This window comes from Aulostomus chinensis, chromosome 1, assembly GCF_037954235.1.
Source record: "Aulostomus chinensis isolate RoL2024-O1b breed Wild chromosome 1, RoL_Achi_v1.0, whole genome shotgun sequence".
Lineage (NCBI taxonomy): Eukaryota > Metazoa > Chordata > Actinopteri > Syngnathiformes > Aulostomidae > Aulostomus > Aulostomus chinensis.
Window position 1 is genome coordinate 50,880,829 of NC_141320.1, and position 19,442 is coordinate 50,900,270.

Sequence of the window (19,442 nt, forward strand, 5' to 3'; positions counted from 1 at the left end):
AGTCTGTTTGCTCTTCTCTGGCTGGACGTAGGGGAGAGTCTGTTTGCTCTTCTCTGGCTGGACGTAGGGGAGAGTCTGTTTGCTCTTCTCTGGCTGGACGTAGGGGAGAGTCTGCTTGCTCTTCTCTGGCTGGACGTAGGGGAGAGTCTGCTTGCTCTTCTCTGGCTGGACATAGGGGAGAGTCTGTTTGCTCTTCTCTTGCTGGACGTAGGGGAGAGTCTGCTTGCTCTCCTCTGGCTGGACGTAGGGGAGAGTCTGCTTGCTCTTCTCTGGCTGGACGTAGGGGAGAGTCTGTTTGCTCTTCTCTGGCTGGACGTAGGGGAGAGTCTGCTTGCTCTTCAGAAGTTTGCTGGACCTTCACTTGAAGGTCATGATTTTCCTCTTTCAAACAGCTTTTTAAATCATGAAGATTTCCCAGGATTTCCCACTGAGCACTGCTCCTTTTCTTCTTTTGTGTTCTCACTGCACATAGAAGACTCTGAACTTCACCGTTCAGACTGCCAGTCTTTGTGGGGTCCTGGTCCTTCCTTGATTCAAGGTGGGCCAACTCAGCAGTGAAGGTGTCTGTCTCCTGAGATGCAGTAGAAACTCGTCTCCTCAAACATCCATTTTCTGCCTCTCTCCTCACTCTGGAACCTCAGCTGTTCACGAGTCGTCTTCTTCTCAGTGAGTTCTTCTCTCATTTTGTTCTTCTCTGCCTGGATGGAGTTGAGCTCACACTTGAGGTCACACTTCTCCTTGTAAACCATCTTCACCTCAAGCTGAAGATTGTGGACTTGTGTGTTCAGGTCTCTGATCTGAGTCTGGTTCTCCTCCCTCACAGATTCAAGGTTGCCCACCATGGCAGACATGTTCTCTACCAGCTGATATGCAATAATCTTCTCTTGTCCAAGACTAGAAACCTGTCCCCACAAATTCTGGTTTTCTGTCCATCTCTTGTCACACAGAGACTGAAGCTGATCAAGTGCACTTTTCCTCTCAGTCAGGTCTTCCTCAAGACATTTCATCTCCACCTGTTCACTCTCCCTCAGAGACTGAACGTGGGTCAGCTCTTTTCTGAGCTCATTGTTCTCTCCATCAACCTTCCTCCCCTCATGCTGAAGACTGTGGACTGTTGCGTTCAGGTCTTCTATCTGAGTCTGGTTCTTGTCCTGGACCGTTTGGAGGTTGGCCACCACAGCAGTGAGGTTCTGGAGCTCCTGGATTGCTCTTTTATTCTCACGTTCAAGAGTAGAAACTTGTTTCCTCAAATTCTGGTTTTCTGCCTGTGTGTTGTCACACAGAGACTGAAGCTGCTCAAGTGCAGCTTTCTTCTCAGTCAGGTCCTCCTGCTCTGTCAGCCTTAGAGATGGAGGAGCAGGATCACATTGACCAGGATCATTCAGTGGATAAATACAGCTCCTACTGAGATCCACCAGATCTCTGAATGCTCCAACTACACAATCCAATGGAGTCATAGCCTTCTGTCCTGGGTTGATCTGAAGATCTTGAGCCAGACTAAATCTCCTGGAACTGTAAAGTGTTTAAAGACCAAAACTGCCCCAGAAATGTGGAGTCTGGATTCTTTTCTAGAATGTGATGGCAGTGACAGTCCTGCAGAGTGACATCACTGACATGACTGGATGACTTCAGTCACCTGACTGGATGACTTCAGTCACATGACTGGATGACCTCAGTCATGTGACTGGATGACTTCAGTCACATGACTGGATGACAGCGTAGATGCCAATGTAGAGGTTTGGGAAATAGTCTCTGAGAATCCAGCTTGAACCAACGCCCTCCTTGTTCTTCAAAAACCCAAACAGCGACCATCAGTCTCCCTCCAATCCTGTACTTGGTTCAGTGTTGCTTTTCCATTTTGCAGCAGTAGGGGTCGCTGTGATACCAGGTTCAGTTCAAGATTCCCAACTCCAGCTCATGTTGGTGACCTCAGTGGCAGGTAATATGGCGCTTCAGTGGATCATGTGATCAACTCATGTGTGTCCTCACTGCTCCACAGGTCTGTCAAATGTTCTGTAAAATAGTTGGACCCAGCAGAGCTGCTAGATTAGGAGTTGATGGAGTCGTTGCAGATACCAGGGTCCAAAGTCCAGCTTGAACCTGGTTTGTGCAGTTCTTTGTCAAGCTAGCAGCCATTCTTTTCACTGCCAAGCTAAAGTGACTTCTGTCAACAAAGGTCAACATACAAAAGGATATTTCTACTGTCAGTTCAAGATTTTGATCAAACTCCAAATTTTCTCCAAACTTTTCTCCAAATTTCCTGACTAAGATGGATTCCAAACCAAATCAGCTGTCACAAGAGAAAGTCTACATGTACACACACACACACACACACACACACACACACACACACACACACACACACACACACACACGCGTGTAGAAACATGATGTTCCGAATGTTTCACTGTCTGTGGTTGTCCATCTCTCCTTGCCTCTTCACTGTCATTGTCAGAACTCTGAGCAGTCTTCCTCTCCAGGTGATGTCTCTGAGTGATGATGATTGCTGTCTGTTCAACCAGCTTCATTTGTTGATATCTGAGAAGGACTGAAGACAGCAAAGTGTGCTGATTGGCCAACAACCCCTCACAGGTCAAAGGTCACTGCTCGGAGGCGGACCAGTTTACTGTAACAGTGGTGGCACCATCCACTGCTGGCGCTCTCTTCAGTGCTTCTTGTTTCTGCCCTTTGTGTGTGAGCTCCTAGAGCAGCTGGTCCGGCTCCTCCCCTTTTCTTTTCTATTCCTCTAATTTATTTTTTGATTTTCTATTTTTATAATTCATCATCGATCTCGGCTCACGGTCGCTACACTCTTGACCTCCTGTGAGCCTTGAAGAGAGAGAAGCCACCTTTGTGTCGGAGAAGAGCAGCTTAGTCCAGGCAGCCAGCAGCCTGAGACCAGAGGGTAGCCAATCAACGCGCTTCCCTTCTTCATCGAGCGAATCTCAGCGGGAGCCACGGTCGACGAGGTGGAGGCTTTGGAGGCCGTCCTCCCACCAGTTCGTTGGAGAGGCGTCGTACATCGATGGGAGAATCCAGCTGAGAACGTCAGCCGGTTACGTTGGTTTTCACCGATTCAGGCCTGGACTCCTGTCTCGCTGCCAAACTCCGCCTGACTCCGTAGAGCTGGTCAGCCTCCACTCAGTCCTCTTCATTTGGTTGGAGGTCACCATCGTTCATCCTACACACCTTTCCACCTGCCTCTTAGCCGTCTACTTGAAGCTCAGATAAATCCAGGCTAATTCATACCTGCTACTCAATATGGGCCTTAATTACTCTGCTGGAATTATCACTCTGTCTTAAGTGTTTTCTTAATTGTATTAAATCCTCTTTAATTTCCAAGAAGTCTTCCAACTCATTCATTCATGCAAGCCACTGATCCACAAGACCTCATTGATGAGCTTCAACCTGAGACTGATTGTTTCTCGTTGGACGAGACACCCATTCAATGAGACTCATTGTCAGTCCATTGAAATCTACTGGTGTTCCTGGTGAGTTGATTTAACAACATGAGCTGACAGAATCTACGTTCAGGTAGGAACCACCACATCCAGGGGTCTGGACCTTTGAGCAGGCAGAGCCATCAAAGTAGCAGACTAAGCTAGCAGACATTAGCATTGAGAAGAAACAGATACCTGAGCCTACTTTTGGGTCTGGTCAGGTGATGACACAATAATATGACATCATTGTCAGACTGACGCCTGCTCAACACTGACCAAACGCCGCCCTATTGCATTGTGGGAAATTTCTTCGAACCTCAAAATAATGCGACAGTGATGTCAGAAGAATTGGTAATGATCTCAAACTGATGGGACAGTGATGTTGTAAGAATTGCTAATGAACTCAAAATGATGCTAACAGTAATGTTGTGATAGTTGCGATAAACTCAAGTGATGCTTACAGCAATGTAGTAAGAGTTGCTACGAACCTCAAAATATTGCGACAGTGATGTCGTAAGAATTGCTATTGAACTCAAAATGATGCTAACAGTAACGTAGTGAAAGTTGCGAATAAACTCAGTGATGTTTACAGTAATGTAGTAAGTGTTTCGAACAACCTAAAAGTGATGCTGACAGTCATGTAGTAAGAGTTGCTACGAACCTCAAAATAATGCGATAGTGATGAAGTAAGAATTGTTAATGAACTCAAAATGATGCTAACAGTAATGGAGTGAAAGTTTCGAATAACCTCAAAGTGATGCTGACAGCCATGTGGTTTAAGTTGCGAGTAAATTAAAAATGATTCTGACAGTGATGTCGTAAGAATTGCTATTGAACTCAAAATGATGCTAACAGTAACGTCGTGAAAGTTGCGAATAAACTCAGTGATGTTTACAGTAATGTAGTAAGAGTTTGGAACAACGTCAAAGTGATGCTGACAGTCATGTAGTAAGAGTTGCCACTAACCTCAAAATGATGCTAACAGTAATGTAGTGATAGTTGCTAATAAACTCAGTGATGCTTACAGTAATGTAGTAAGAGTTTCGAACGACCTCAAAGTGATTCTGACAGTCATTTAGTAAAAGTTGCTACTAACCTCAAAAAAATGCGACAGTGATGTCAGAAGATTGGTAATGATCTCAAACTGATGGGACAGTGATGTCGTAAGAATTGCTAATGAACTCAAAATGATGCTAACAGTAATGTAGTGATAGTTGCTCATAATCTCAGTGATGCTTACAGTAATGTAGTAAGAGTTTCGAAGAACCTCAAAGTGATGCTGACAGTCATGTAGTAAGGGTTGCTACGAACCTCAATTTAATGCTACAGTGATGTCTTAAGAATTGCTAATAAACTCAAAATGATGCTAACAGTAATGGAGTGCAAGTTTCGAATAACCTCAAAGTGATGCTGACAGTCATGTAGTAAGAGTTGCTACGAACCTAAAAATAATGCGACAGTGATGTCAGAAGAATTGCTAAAGATCTCAAAATGATGCGACAGTGATTTAGTATGAATTGCTAATGAACTCAAAATGATGCTAACAGTAATGTAGTGATAGTTGCTCATAAACTCAGTGATGCTGACAGTCATGTAGTAAGAGTTGCTACGAACCTCAAAATAATGCTACAGTGATGTCGGAAGAATTGCTAAAGATCCCAAAATGATGCGACAGTGATTTAGTAAGAATTGCTAATGAACTCAAAATGATGCTAACAGTAATTTCGTGATGGTTGCTAATCAACTCAGTGATGCTTACAGTAATGTAGTAAGTGTTTCGAACAACCTCAAAGTGATGCTGACAGTCATGTAGTAAGAGTTGCTACGAACCTCAAAATAATGCTACAGTGATGTCAGAAGAATTGGTAAAGATCTCAAACTGATGCGACAGTGATTTAGTATGAATTGCTAATGAACTCAAAATGATGCTAAAAGTAATGGAGTGAAATTTACGAATAACCTCAAAGTGATGCTGACAGTCATGTGGTTTGATTTGCGAGTAAATTAAAATTGATGCTGACAGTGATGTCATAAGAATTGCAATTGAACTCAAAATGATGTACAGCAGTACAACAGTACAACAGTAACGTAGTGATAGTTGCTACTAAACTCAGTGATGCTTACAGTAATGTAGTAAGAGTTGCTACGAACCTTAAAATAATGCAACAATAATGTAGTAAGAGTTGCTACGAACCTCAAAATAATGCGACAGTTATGTCAGAAGAATTGCAAATGAACTCAAAATGATGCGACAGTGATTTAGTAAGAATTGCTAATGAACTCAAAATGATGCTAACAGTAATGGAGTGAACGTTTCGAATAACCTCAAAGTGATGCTGACAGTCATGTAGTAAGAGTTGCTACGAACCTCAAAAAAATGCGACGGTCATGTTGGAAGAATTGCTAATGAACTCAAAATGATGCTAACAGTAATTTAGTGATAGTTGCTAATCAACTCAGTGATGCTGAAAGTCATGTGGTTTGAGTTGCGTGTAAATAAAAAATGATGCGACAGTGATGTAGTAAGAATTGCTAATGAACTCAAAACGATGCTAACAGTCATGGAGCGAAACTTTCGAATAACCTATAAGTGATGCTGACAGTCATGTAGTAGGAGTTTCTACGAATCTCAAAATAATGCAACAGTGATGTCGGAAGAATCGCTAATGATCTCAAAATGATGCGAAAGTGATGTAGTAAGAATTGGTAATGAACTCAAAAGGGTGCTAACAGTAATGGAGTGAAAGTTTCGAATAACCTCAAAGTGATGCTGACAGTCATGTGGTTTGAGTTGCGAGTAAATTAAAAATGATGCTGACAGTGATGTCGTAAGAATTGCTATTGAACTCAAAACGATGCTAATAGTAATGTAGTGATAGTTGCTAATCAAGTCAGTGATGCTTACAGTAATGTAGTAAGTGTTTCGAATAACCTCAAAGTGATGCTGACAGTCATGTAGTAAGAGTTGCTACGAACCTCAAAATAATGCGACAGTGATGTCAGAAGAATTGCTAAAGATCTCAAAATGAAGCGACAGTGATTTAGTAAGAATTGCTAATGAACTCAAAATGATGCTAACAGTAATGGAGTGAACATTTCGAACAACCTCAAAGTGATGCTGACAGTCATGTGGTTTGAGTTGCGAGTAAATTAAAAATGATGCTGACAGTGATGTCGAAAGAATTGCTATTGAACTCAAAACGATGCTAATAGTAATGTAGTGATAGTTGCTAATCAACTCAGTGATGCTTACAGTAATGTAGTAAGTGTTTCGAAAAACCTCAAAGTGATGCTGACAGTCATGTAGTAAGAGTTGCTACGAACCTCAAAATAATGCGACAGTGATGTCAGAAGAATTGCTAAAGATCTCAAAATGAAGCGACAGTGATTTAGTAAGAATTGCTAATGAACTAAAAATGATGTTAACAGTAATGGAGAAAACATTTCGAACAACCTCAAAGTGATGCTGACAGTCATGTGGTTTGAGTTGCGAGTAAATTAAAAATGATGCTGACAGTGATGTCGTAAGAATTGCTATTGAACTCAAAACGATGCTAATAGTAATGTAGTGATAGTTGCTAATCAACTCAGTGATGCTTACAGTAATGTAGTAAGTGTTTCGAAAAACCTCAAAGTGATGCTGACAGTCATGTAGTAAGAGTTGCTGCGAACCTCAAAATAATGCGACAGTGATGTCAGAAGAATTGCTAATGAACTCAAAATGATGCTAACAGTAATGCAGTGATAGTTGCTAATCAACTCAGTGATGCATAAAGTAATGTAGTAAGTGTTTCGAACAACCTCAAAGTGATGCTGACAGTCATGTAGTAAGAGTTGCTACGAACCTCAAAATAATGCGACAGTGATGTCAGAAGAATTGCTAAAGATCTCAAAATGATGCGACAGTGATTTAGTGAGGAATTGCTAATGAGCTCAAAATGATGCTAACAGTAATGTAGTAAGTGTTTCGAACAACCTCAAAGTGATTCTGACAGTCATGTAGTAAGAGTTTCTATGAATCTCAAAATAATGCGACAGTGATGTCGGAAGAATCGCTAATGATCTCAAAATGATGCGACAGTGATGTAGTAAGAATTGCTAATGAACTCAAAAGGGTGCTAACAGTAATGGAGTGAAAGTTTCGAATAACCTCAAAGTGATGCTGACAGTCATGTAGTAGGAGTTGCTACTAACCTCAATTTAATGCTACAGTGATGTCGTAAGTATTGCTAATAAACTCAAAATGATGCTAACAGTAATGTTTTGATAATGGCTAAAAAACTCAAAGTGATGCTGACAGTAATGTAGTAGGAGTTTCTACGAACCTCAAAATAATGCGACAGTGATGTCAGATGAATTGCTAAAGATCTCAAAATGATGCGACAGTGATTTAGTAAGAATTGCTAAAAAACTCAAAATGATGCTAACAGTAATGGAGTGAACATTTCGAACAACCTCAAAGTGATGCTGACAGTAATGTAGTAAGAGTTGCTACGAACCTCAAAAAAATGCCACAGTGAGGTCAGAAGAATTGCTTATGATCTCAAAATGATGCTACAGTGATTTAGTAAGAATTGCTAATGAACTCAAAATGATGCTAACATTAATGGAGTGAAAGTTTTGAATAACCTCAAAGTGATGCTGACAGTCATGTAGTAAGAGTTAATACGAACCTCAAATATTGCGACAGTGATGTCGGAAGAATTGCGAATGATCTCAAAATGATGCGACAGTGATTTAGTAAGAATTGCTAATGAACTCAAAATGATGCTAACATTAATGGAGTGAAAGTTGCTAATAAACTCAAAGTGATGCTGACAGGAATGTAGTCAGAGTCGCTATGAACCTTTGAATAATGCAACAGTAATGTAGTAAGAGTTGCTACGAACATCAAAAAAATGCCACAGTGAGGTCAGAAGAATTGCTTATGATCTCAAAATGATGCTACAGTGATTTAGTAAGAATTGCTAATGAACTCAAAATGATGTTAACATTAATGGAGTGAAAGTTTTGAATAACCTCAAAGTGATGCTGACAGTCATGTAGTAAGAGTTAATACGAACCTCAAATATTGCGACAGTGATGTCGGAAGAATTGCGAATGATCTCAAAATGATGCGACAGTGATTTAGTAAGAATTGCTAATGAACTCAAAATGATGCTAACATTAATGGAGTGAAAGTTGCTAATAAACTCAAAGTGATGCTGACAGGAATGTAGTCAGAGTCGCTATGAACCTTTGAATAATGCAACAGTAATGTAGTAAGAGTTGCTACGAACATCAAAATAATGCGACAGTGATGCCAGAAGAAATGCTAATGATCTCAAAATGATGCGACAGTGATGTAGTAAGAATTGCTTATGAACTCAAAATGATGCTAACAGTAATGGAGTGAAACTTTCGAATAACCTCAAAGTGATGCTGACGGTCATGTACTAAGAGTTGCTACGAACCTCAAAATAATGCGACAGTAATGTAGAAAAAGTTGCTACGAAACTCAAAATATTGCGACAGTGATGTCAGATGAATTGCTATAGATCTCAAAATGATGCGACAGTGATTTAGTAAGAATTGGTATGAAACGCAAAATGATGCTAACAGTAATGGAGAGAACGTTTCGAACAACCTCAAAGTGATGCTGACACTAATGTAGTAAGAGTTGCTACGAACCTCAAAAAAATGCGACAGTGATGTCAGAAGAATTGCAAATGAACTCAAGATGATGCTAACAGTAATGTAGTGATAGTTGCTAATAAACTCAGTAATGCTTACAGTAATGTAGTAAGAGTTTCGAACAACCTCAAAGTGATGCTGACAGGAATGTAGTAAGTGTTTCGAACAACTTCAAAGTGATGCTGACAGTCATGTAGTAAGAGTTGCTACTGAACTCAATTTAATGCGACAGTGATGTCGTAAGAATTGCTAATGAACTCTAAATGACGCTAACAGTAATGGAGTGAAAGTTTCAAATAACCTCAAAGTGATGCTGACAGTCATGTAGAAAGAGTTGCTACGAACCTCAAAATAATGAAACAGTAATGTAGTAAAAGTTGCTACGAACCTTAAAATATTGCGACAGTGATGTCGGAAGAATTGCTAATGAACTCAAAATGATGCTAACAGTAATGTAGTGATAGTTGCTAATCAACTCAGTGATGCTTACAGTAATGTAGTAAGTGTTTCGAACAACCTCAAAGTGATGCTGACAGTCATGTAGGAAGAGTTTCTACGAACCTCAAAATAATGCGACAGTGATGTCGGAAGAATTGCTAATGATCTCAAAATGATGCGACAGTGATGTAGTAAGAATTGCTAATGAACTCAAAATGACGCTAACAGTAATGGAGTGAAAGTTTCGAATAACCTCAAAGTGATGCTGACCGTCATGTAGAAAGAGTTGCTACGAACCTCAAAATAATGCGACAGTAATGTAGTAAGAGTTGCTACGAACCTCCGAATAATGCGACAGTGATGTCGGAAGAATTGCTAATGATCTCAAAATGATGCTACAGTGATGTAGTAAGAATTGCTAATGAACTCAAAATGATGCTAACAGTAATGGAGTGAAAGTTTCGAAAAACCTCAGAGTGATGCTGACAGTCATGTAGGAAGAGTTGCTACGAACCTCAAAATAATGCGACAGTTATTTCGTAAGAATTGCTAATAAACTCTAAATGATGCTAACAGTAATGTAGAGATAGTTGCTAATAAAGTCAGTGATGCTTCCAGTAATGTAGTAAGTGTTTCGAACAACCTAAAAGTGATGCTGACAGTCATGTAGTAACAGTTGCTACGAACCTCCAAATAATGCAACAGTGATGGTGGAAGAATTGCTAATGATCTTAAAATGATGCAACAGTGACGTAGTAAGCATTGTAATGAACTCAAAATGATGCTGACGTAATGGAGGAAGAGTTGAAAATAACCTAAAAATGCTGCAACAGTGATGTCGTAAGAATTGGTATGAAACTCAAAATGATGCTAACAGTAATGTAGTGATAGTTGCTAATAAACTCAGTGATGCTTACAATAATGGAGTGAAAGTTTTGAACAACCTCAAATTGATGCTGACAGTAATGTAGGAAGAGTTGCTACGAAAATTTAAATAATTTAACAGTAATGTAGTAAGAGTTGCTACGAACATCAAAATAATGCGACAGTGATGTCAGAAGAATTGCTAATGATCTCAAAATGATGCTAAAGAGATTTAGTAAGAATTGCTAATGATCTCAAAATGATGCGACAGTGATGTAGTAAGAATTCCGAATGATCTCAAAATGATGCTACAGTGATTAAGTAAGAATTGCTAATGAACTCAAAATGATGCTAACATTAATGGAGTGAAAGTTGCTAATGAACTCAAAGTGATGCTGACAGTAATGTAGTAAGAGTTGCTACGAACCTTTAAATAATGCAACAGTCATGTAGTAAGAGTTGCTACGAACCTCAAAATAATGCCACAGTGATGTCAGAAGAATTGCTAAAGATCTCAAAATGATGCGACAGTGATTTAGTCAGAATTTCTAATGAACGAAAAATGATGCTAACAGTAATGTAGTAAGTGTTTCGAACAACCTCAAAGTGATGCTGACAGTCATGTAGTAAGAGTTGCTACGAACCTCAAAATAATGCAACAATAATGTAGTAAGAGTTGCTACGAACCTCAAAAGAATGCGACAGTGATGTCAGAAGAATTGCTAATGAACTCAAAATGATGCTAACAGTAATGGAGTGAACATTTCGAACAACCTCAAAGTGATGCTGACAGTCATGTGGTTTGAGTTGCAAGTAAATTAAAAATGATGCTGACAGTGATGTCCTAAGAATTGCTATTGAACTCAAAACGATGCTAACAGTAATGTCGTAAGTGTTTCGAACAACCTCCAAGTGATGCTGACAGTCATTTAGTAAGAGTTGCTACTAACCTCAAAATAATGTGACAGTTTTGTCAGAAAAATTGCTAATGATCTCAAAATGATGCCACAGTGATTTAGTAAGAATTGCTAATGAACTCAAAATGATGCTAACAGTAATGGAGTGAACGTTTCGAATAACCTCAAAGTGATGCTGACAGTCATGCAGTAAGAGTTTCTACGAACCTCAAAATAATGCGACAGTGATATCGGAAGAATGGCTAATGATCTCAAAATGATTCGACAGTGATGTAGTAAGAATTGGAAATGAACTCAAAAGGGTGCTAACAGTAATGGAGTGAAAGTTTCGAATAACCTCAAAGTGATGCTGACACACATGTGGTTTGAGTTGCGAGTAAATTAAAAATTATGCTGACAGTGATGTCGTAAGAATTGCTAATAAACTCAAAACAATGCTAACAGTAACGTAGTGATAGTTGCTTATAAACTCAGTGATGCTTACAGTAATGTAGTAAGTGTTTCGAACAACCTCAAAGTGATGCTGACAGTCATGTAGTAAGAATTGCTAATAACCTCAAAATCATGCGAAAGTAATGACGGAAGAATTGCTAATGAACTCAAAGTGATGCTGACAGTAATGTAGGAAGTGTTTCGAACAACCTCAAAGTAATGCTGACAATCATGTAGTAAGGGTTGCTACGAAGCTCAAAATAATGCGACAGCGACGTAGTAAGAATTGCTAATGATCTCAAAATGATGCGACAGTGATGTCGTAAGAATTGCTAAAGATCTCAAAATGATGCTAACAGTAATGGAGTGAAAGTTTCGAATAACCTCAAAGTGATGCTGAAAGTCATGTAGTAAGAGTTGCTACGAACTTCAAAATATTGCGACAGTGATGTCAGAAGAATTGCTAAAGATCTCAAAATGATGCGACAGTGATGTAGTAAGAATTGCTAATGAACTCAAAATGATGCAAAAATTAATGGAGTGAACGTTTCGAATAACATTAAAAGTGATGCTGACAATCATGTACTAAGAGTTGTTACGAACCTCAAAATAATGCGACAGACATGTCGGAAGAATTGCTATTGAACTCAAAACGATGCTTACAGTAACGTAGTGATAGTTGCTAATAAACTCAGTGATGCTTACAGTAATGTAGTAAGTGTTTCGAACAACCTCAAAGTGATGCTGACAGTCATGTAGTAAGAGTTGCTACTAACCTCAATTTAATGCTACAGTGATGTCGTAAGAATTGCTAATGAACTCAAAATGATGCTAACAGTAATGTAGTGATAGTTGCTAATAAACTCAAAGTGATGCTGACAGTAATGTAGTAAGAGTTGCTACGAACCTTAAAATAATGCAACAATAATGTAGTAAGAGTTGCTACGAACCTTTAAATAATGCAACAATAATGTAGTAAGAGTTGCTATGAACCTCAAAATAATGCGACAGTAATGTAGTAAAAGTTGCTACGAACCTCAAAATATTGAGACAGTGATGTCAGAAGAATTGCTTAAGATCTCAAAATGATGCGACAGTGATTTCGTAAGAATTGCTAATGAACTCAAAATGATGCTAACAGTAATGGAGTGAACGTTTCGAACAACCTCAAAGTGATGCTGACAGTCATGTACTAAGAATTGCTACGAACCTCAAAATAATGCGACAGTAATGTATTAAAAGTTGCTACGAACCTCAAAATATTGCGACAGTGATGTCGGAAGAATTGCTAATAAACTCAAAATGATGCTAAAAGTAATGTAGTGAGAGTTGCTACGAACCTTTAAATAATGCAACAGTAACGAAGTAAGAGTTGCTTCGAATATCAAAATAATGCGACAGTGATGTCAGAAGAATTGCTAATGATCTCAAAATGATGCGACACTGATGTAGTAAGAATGCTAATGAACTCAAAATGATGCTAACAACAAAGGAGTGAAAGTTTCGAATAACCTCAAAGTGATGCTGACAGTCATGTAGTAAGAGTTGCTACTAACCTCAATTTAATGCTACAGTGATGTGGTGAGAGTTGATAGTAATTTCAAAATCACGCTAAAGTGATGTAATGAGAGTTGCTACATACCTAAGAAATGATGCTAAAGTTATGTGGTGAGAGTTGCTACTTACCTAATAAATGATGCTACAGTGATGTGGTGAGAGTTGCTACGAACCTCAAAATGATGCTACAGTAATGTCGTGAGAGTTGCTACGATCCTCAAAATGATGCTAAAGTGATGTAATGAGAGTTGCGACAAACCTAAGAAGTGATGCTACAGTAATGTCGTGAGAGTTTCTACTTACCAAAGAAATGATGCTACAGTGATGTGGTGAGAGTTGCTTCGAACCTAAAAATGATGCTACAGTGATGTAATGAGAGTTGCTAGGAATCTCAAAATGATGCTCCAGTAATGTCGTGAGAGTTGTGACTATCCTCAAAATTATGCTACAGTGATGTCATGAGAGTTGCTACAAATGTCCAAATGATGCTAGAGTGATGTAATGAGAGTTGCTACAAACCTAAGAAATGATGCTACAGTGATGTGGTGAGAGTTGCCACGAATCTTAAAATGATGCTACAGTGATGTCGTGAGAGTTGCGACTATCCTCAAAATTATGCTAGAGTGATGTAATGAGAGTTGCTACAAACCTAAGAAATGATGCTACAGTGATGTGGTGAGAGTTGATAGTCATTTCAAAATCGCGCTGAAGTGATGAAATGAGAGTTGCTACTTACCTAAGAAATGATGCTACAGTGATGTGGTGAGAGTTGCTACGAACCTCAAACTGATACTTCCAGTAATGTCGTGAGAGTTGCTACTAACCTAAGAAATGATGCTACAGTCATATAATGAGAGTTGCTACAAATGTCAAAATGATGCAACAGTGATGTAGTGAGAGTTGATAGTAATTTCAAAATCACGCTAAAGTGATGTCGTGAGAGTTGCTACGATCCTCAAAATGATGCTCCAGCGATGTGGTGAGAGTTGATAGTAATTTCAAAATCACGCTAAAGTGATGTCTTGAGAGTTGCTACTTACCTAAGAAATGATGCTGCAGTGATGTGGTGAGAGTTGCAACGAATCTTAAAATGATGCTACAGTAATGTCGTGAGAGTTGCGACTATCCTCAAAATGATGCGACAGTGATGTAGTGAGAGTTGCTACTAATCTCAAAATGATGCTAGAGTGATGTAATGAGATTTGTTACAAACCTAAGAAATGATGCTACAGTGATGTCATGGGAGTTGCTACTGACCTAAGAAATGATGCTACAGTGATGTGGTGAGAGTTGCTACTAATCTCAAAATGAGGTGACAGTGATGTAGTGAGAGTTGATACTAACCTCAAAATGATGCTACAGTGATGTTATGACAGTTGCTACTAACCTAAGAAATGATGCTGACAGTGTTGTGGTGAGAGTTGATAGTAATTTCAAAATCATGCCAAAGTGATGTAATGAGAGTTGCTTCTAACCGAAGAAATGATGCTACAATGATGTAGGCAGAGTTGGTACGATGCTCAAACTGATGCTTCCAGTAATGTAGTGAGAGTTGCTACAAACCTCAAAATGATGCTACAGTGATGTCATGGGAGATGCTACTAACCTAAGAAATGATGTTACAGTGATGAAATGAGAGTTGCTACAAATGTCAAAATGATGCGACAGTGATGTAATGAGAGTTGCTACTATCCTCAAAATGAGGTGACAGTGATGTCGTGAGAGTTGCTACAAACCTCAAAATGATGCTGACAGTGATGTAGTAAGAGTTGCTAAAAACCTCAAAATGATGCGACAGTGATGTAGTGAGAGTTGCTACTAACCTCAAAATGATGCGACAGTGATGTAATGAGAGTTGCTACTAACCTCAAAATGATGCGACAGTGATGTAGTGAGAGTTGCTACGAACCTCAAAATGATGCAGGGTGACTTTGTGGAAAGTCTTGCACTCCCAACACATTCATTCTCATGAATGCAGTGACAGGTCAGAGCCAAGGGAGCCTCCATGTCCATAGATGTCCACATGGCAGCTGGACTTCCTTTTTCACTCCTTCCCGTTCCTCCTGGTACTTTTTGGCCACCGTTTGTTTGATGGTCTGAAAATGACACCCAGAGTAAATCAATACATTGAAATGAGAGATGACATAAACTGGAGATATCAACTACTGCTTTAGATCATTTCCACACAAACCTTTCTGGTTGGCAAACATATGAGGCTCAAGGACCTGAACCAGTTCCCTGAACCCTTCCCTCTCAACAGTGCTGAGGGGCTGGCAGTCCTTCAGGATCAAATTCAGCAGAGCCTCATCCAGCATCTGCTTCCTGGAAGCTGGATGGTTAAAGATGAAGGAGAGAAGAAATAAATAGGAATTAATGATCAATGAAGCAACTGTGAGTCAGTTGGAGAGTGGCTGTATACCTGAGTTCATCCTGGTGGATCTGGGACTTCATTCTCATGCCTGGCCCCATCATGCCTCAGCACTGAAGAGGTGCTTTTGTTGAGATGAGACGCTTCTGTCCAACAAATGCCACATTCAACCTGCAGAAAAGAACATGAGTACTCAGCTAAAAGTTCCTTTCTTCATGGTGACTGGTGTTTCTTAGTCTGAGACCACCAGGTTTCCAATGAGGTGTATCGGATACGTTGTTGTGTGCCGCTGAAATCCGTCCAATTCCGGCGTTGTTTCCTGATGAAATATGTTTGCCTTAAAGCTCATTAAAGTGTTGAACCACAATATCGTTCACCATAACTGAGTCAACTTCAAGATAACCTACTTCTACATTCCAGTCCCGGCTGCTCCTGTTCTGCTGCAGTCCAGAAAACAACAACCCGATACAATTGGCGCTCCTTCCCACAGCTCCGGCCCGGATCCGCATGGTTCCGCTGACTGACTGTGAGACGCGCTCCCTCCAGAGTGGCACAGCCCGATGGGGGTCCTTATCTGGCACGGGGGCGTAAAACAGGTGAGATTGGAAAGCCTGGTTTATTCTGAGTCGAGGGAACGCGTTGCTCTGCAATTCACCGCCAAGCCGCTAGGGGGTGTGGCTTTGTCTTTGTATTGTTTACGGGCTCTTGTCGGATTCCTTGGTTTTCTTCCGGTCACAGACAACAATTGTTGGCCATTTGTCAGTCTTTGTAGTGCCGCCAATAATCCTTTCTTCAGCTTGGTCCATTTTTTCTTGGAGCTTTCACCTCAGAAACTTTGAAAATGGCGGTGTTGTTGTGCTGCGACTGAACCGGAAATGACGTTTTGAGCGGACAAATCACAGTCCTCGACGTTGTCGTCACCACGCGTCGACGTGTCACGGAGGCAGGATTTTGTTGGGGTCTGCGTCGACGCGACGCAGAAGCATAAATCAGGCTTTAGTGGTTTAGAATCTAACGCCAAACCGGAGAACCAGGGTTTGAATCAGTCACGTGGTCACTGCCGGTCGGCGAGGCTTTGGACGTCACTAAATACGTTATCAATACGCGTTTTTCAAAACGAAATCCTGGATCACTCCACTCATCACTACCGCTGCTACCAGGTTAGCGAGTCTGGAGTGGCACAGAGAACAGAGCTTGGACTCTGCTCGTTTTGAAGAAGAAGAAGAAGAAGAAGAAAAGAAGCGGAAGGCCTCGGTCTTTGTCTCCTGAAGGCTGAGTGGCGCCGGTAGAACCTCAACATGTGCGCCGCGCAGCTGCTGCGGGTGTCGTTCCAGGAGCGGATCCTCGCTGCCGCTGAAGACTTCCTGCTGCAGCTGGGAGAAGGAGACTCAGCGGCTGGAGTCCCGGTGCTGAGAGCGCTGCTCACCGAGCGGCTGGCGGCGGCCGCGGAGCAGATCGGGGCTCTGCTGGAGGAAACCGTGGCGGAGTACGAGCGGGAGAACCGCCAGCAGAGGTTGCTGCTCGATGCCGTGGTGAAGCCCCTAGTCCGGCTGGACAGAGCAGGTGAGTCCCCCCCACACTGACCAGGAGAAGGTGTTGTGTCGCTCCCAGCAGCATCAACCGATAGCGATGTCTGTCTGTTTATGCCACTGTGACGCTCATTAAATGTCGGTCACATTTTATGTTATTTTGATTATTTTTTAATGTTATTTCTGTCCCATGTAAAATGGGAGAGTTTTGTCATTCCGCCAGCAGGGGGCAGTGTCGCGGGCTGCTTCTCCCGGTGAACGCCGGTTTCCTTCCCCAGTCTTCACGGAGAAGCTGAACAGAGCAGACGCGTCTCACCGATTGTCTTAATTATCCTGTTTTACAGGAAACATCATCTGCACACAGAGTCTCAATCTGAGACCTGTAACACCACCGCCTCAAAAAATCACATCTTTGTGTTTGGTCCTTTTTGGCTCCTCATAACCACTGCAGGCAGGTTCCTCCTCCTCTTCATCAAACTAAGGATCGTTCCAGGCTCACTAATGAGCCCCTCCACTCCATTCAGGCCCAGGTTTAAAATCCTGTCAGCTCAATTCTCTCAGTGAGCAAAGAAGTGGAGGAGCAGAACACAAGAGGGGAAGGAAGTCAAGGGTTCACCTGTTGAGGGATTTCCTCTTTGTGAGATTGAGACTGAGTCAAGATGTGAGACAGGACAAGAGAAACTCAAGCTTTGGCTCCTTTGTTATTTTTCTGAAATGGAGCACTTGATTTGAACATGCACAGTTTAATTAATATTCTCTTATTTTGAAATGCAGCCCTACTTTTATTAGTCAATGAGACACCATCATACACATCTGCAGTCATTCAAGTATGTTCAGTTTGAAGTTACGTGATAACAGATCGTAGTTGAGTTCTGTTTCTGTCTGTTGCTCCGCTGTTTCAGAGTCAAATGAAGAGATTTCTGATGTTGCTGTTTGTGTCCTGCAGATGTGGAGCAGCTGCTGGTGATTAAAGAAGAGGTTCCCCCTGAGCTGCAGGACCCAGAGCCCCCCCACATTAAAGAGGAGTGGGAGGAGCTCTGGACCAGTGAGGAGGGAGGGCAGCTTCAAGGGCAGCAGGAGGCTGATATCACCACGTTCTCCTTCACTCTGGTCCCTGTGAAGAGTGAAGGGAACGAAGAGAAACCTCAGTTCCCACAGCTTCATCAGAGTCTAACTGAGGAGAACTTGAAAGAAGAGTCTCTGAGCAGCAGCCCAGTTCATCCTCTGAAAACAGAAGCTGATGGAGAAGAGAGTGGGGGACCAGAACCAGCCAGCAAGGTATGATCCAGATCCACTTGTACAACCCCAGACTGAAGACCAGATGTCAGACTCTTCTGAGGCTGAGACTGAAGTCAGGAAGGATGAGCGTCCCTTTAGGTGCTCAACATGCAGTAAAGGTTACAAAAATAGTTTGGATAAACACATGAGAACACACACTGGGGAGAAACCATTCTCATGCTGAGTTTGTGGCAAAAGATTTTCAGAAAAGGCATATCTGAAAAGTCACATGAGAACACATACTGGGGAGAAACCATTTTCCTGTTCTATTTGTGGCAAAACATTCTCACTTAAAGGACATCTGAAAACACACACGTACATTCACACTGGGGAGAAACCAGTCCCCTGCCCTGTCTGTGGCAAAAGGTTCTCAGAAAAAGGACAACTAACAAGACACATGAGAACGCACACAGGGGAGAAACCATACCCCTGCTCAGTTTGTGGCAAAAGATTTTCCAGAAAGGGGGATCTGAAAATACACACAAGAACGCACACAGGGAAGAAACCTTTCCCCTGCTCAGTTTGTGGCACAAGATTTACCAAAAAGGGGGATCTGAAAAGACACAAAAGAACACACACTGAGGAGAAACCATTCCCCTGCTCGGTATGTGGCAAAAGATTTTTAGATAAGAGACACCTGAAAACACACATGAGAACACACCCTTGAAATAAACCATTTGTCACAATGTCGCTCTGAAGCCGTAACCAGAGTGAGAGTTGCATGTTGAAGTCCAACTGAAGAATTCATTTAACAAAAAATGCAAAAATAAACTGAAATTGAACTAAGAGAAAAATGGGATGTGATCATTAGTAGAGTCTGTGTGTGTGTGTGTGTGTGTGTGTGTGTGTGTGTGTGTGTGTGTGCGCATGTGCACGAGTTTTTAGAGGTGAAAGGAAGAGATGTTGGCTGCTGAAAATCAAAGTGACGATGGATGAGGAGGAGGCA

The 19,442-nt window shown here is 41.2% G+C and overlaps 1 protein-coding gene across 1 annotated transcript in view; it reads left to right on the forward strand.

Annotated features, from left to right (window-relative positions):
• The window catches only part of LOC147272118 (uncharacterized), a 78,695-nt gene extending 59,494 nt beyond the window's left edge, over positions 1-19,201 (forward strand). Inside the window, exons 5-6 of the mRNA XM_086202794.1 lie at positions 18,877-19,016; positions 19,196-19,201. Of these exons, the coding sequence (XP_086058920.1) occupies positions 18,877-19,016; positions 19,196-19,201 (146 nt within the window). The remainder of the gene's footprint in view (positions 1-18,876; positions 19,017-19,195) is intronic.
• Positions 19,202-19,442: the final 241 nt, after the last annotated feature.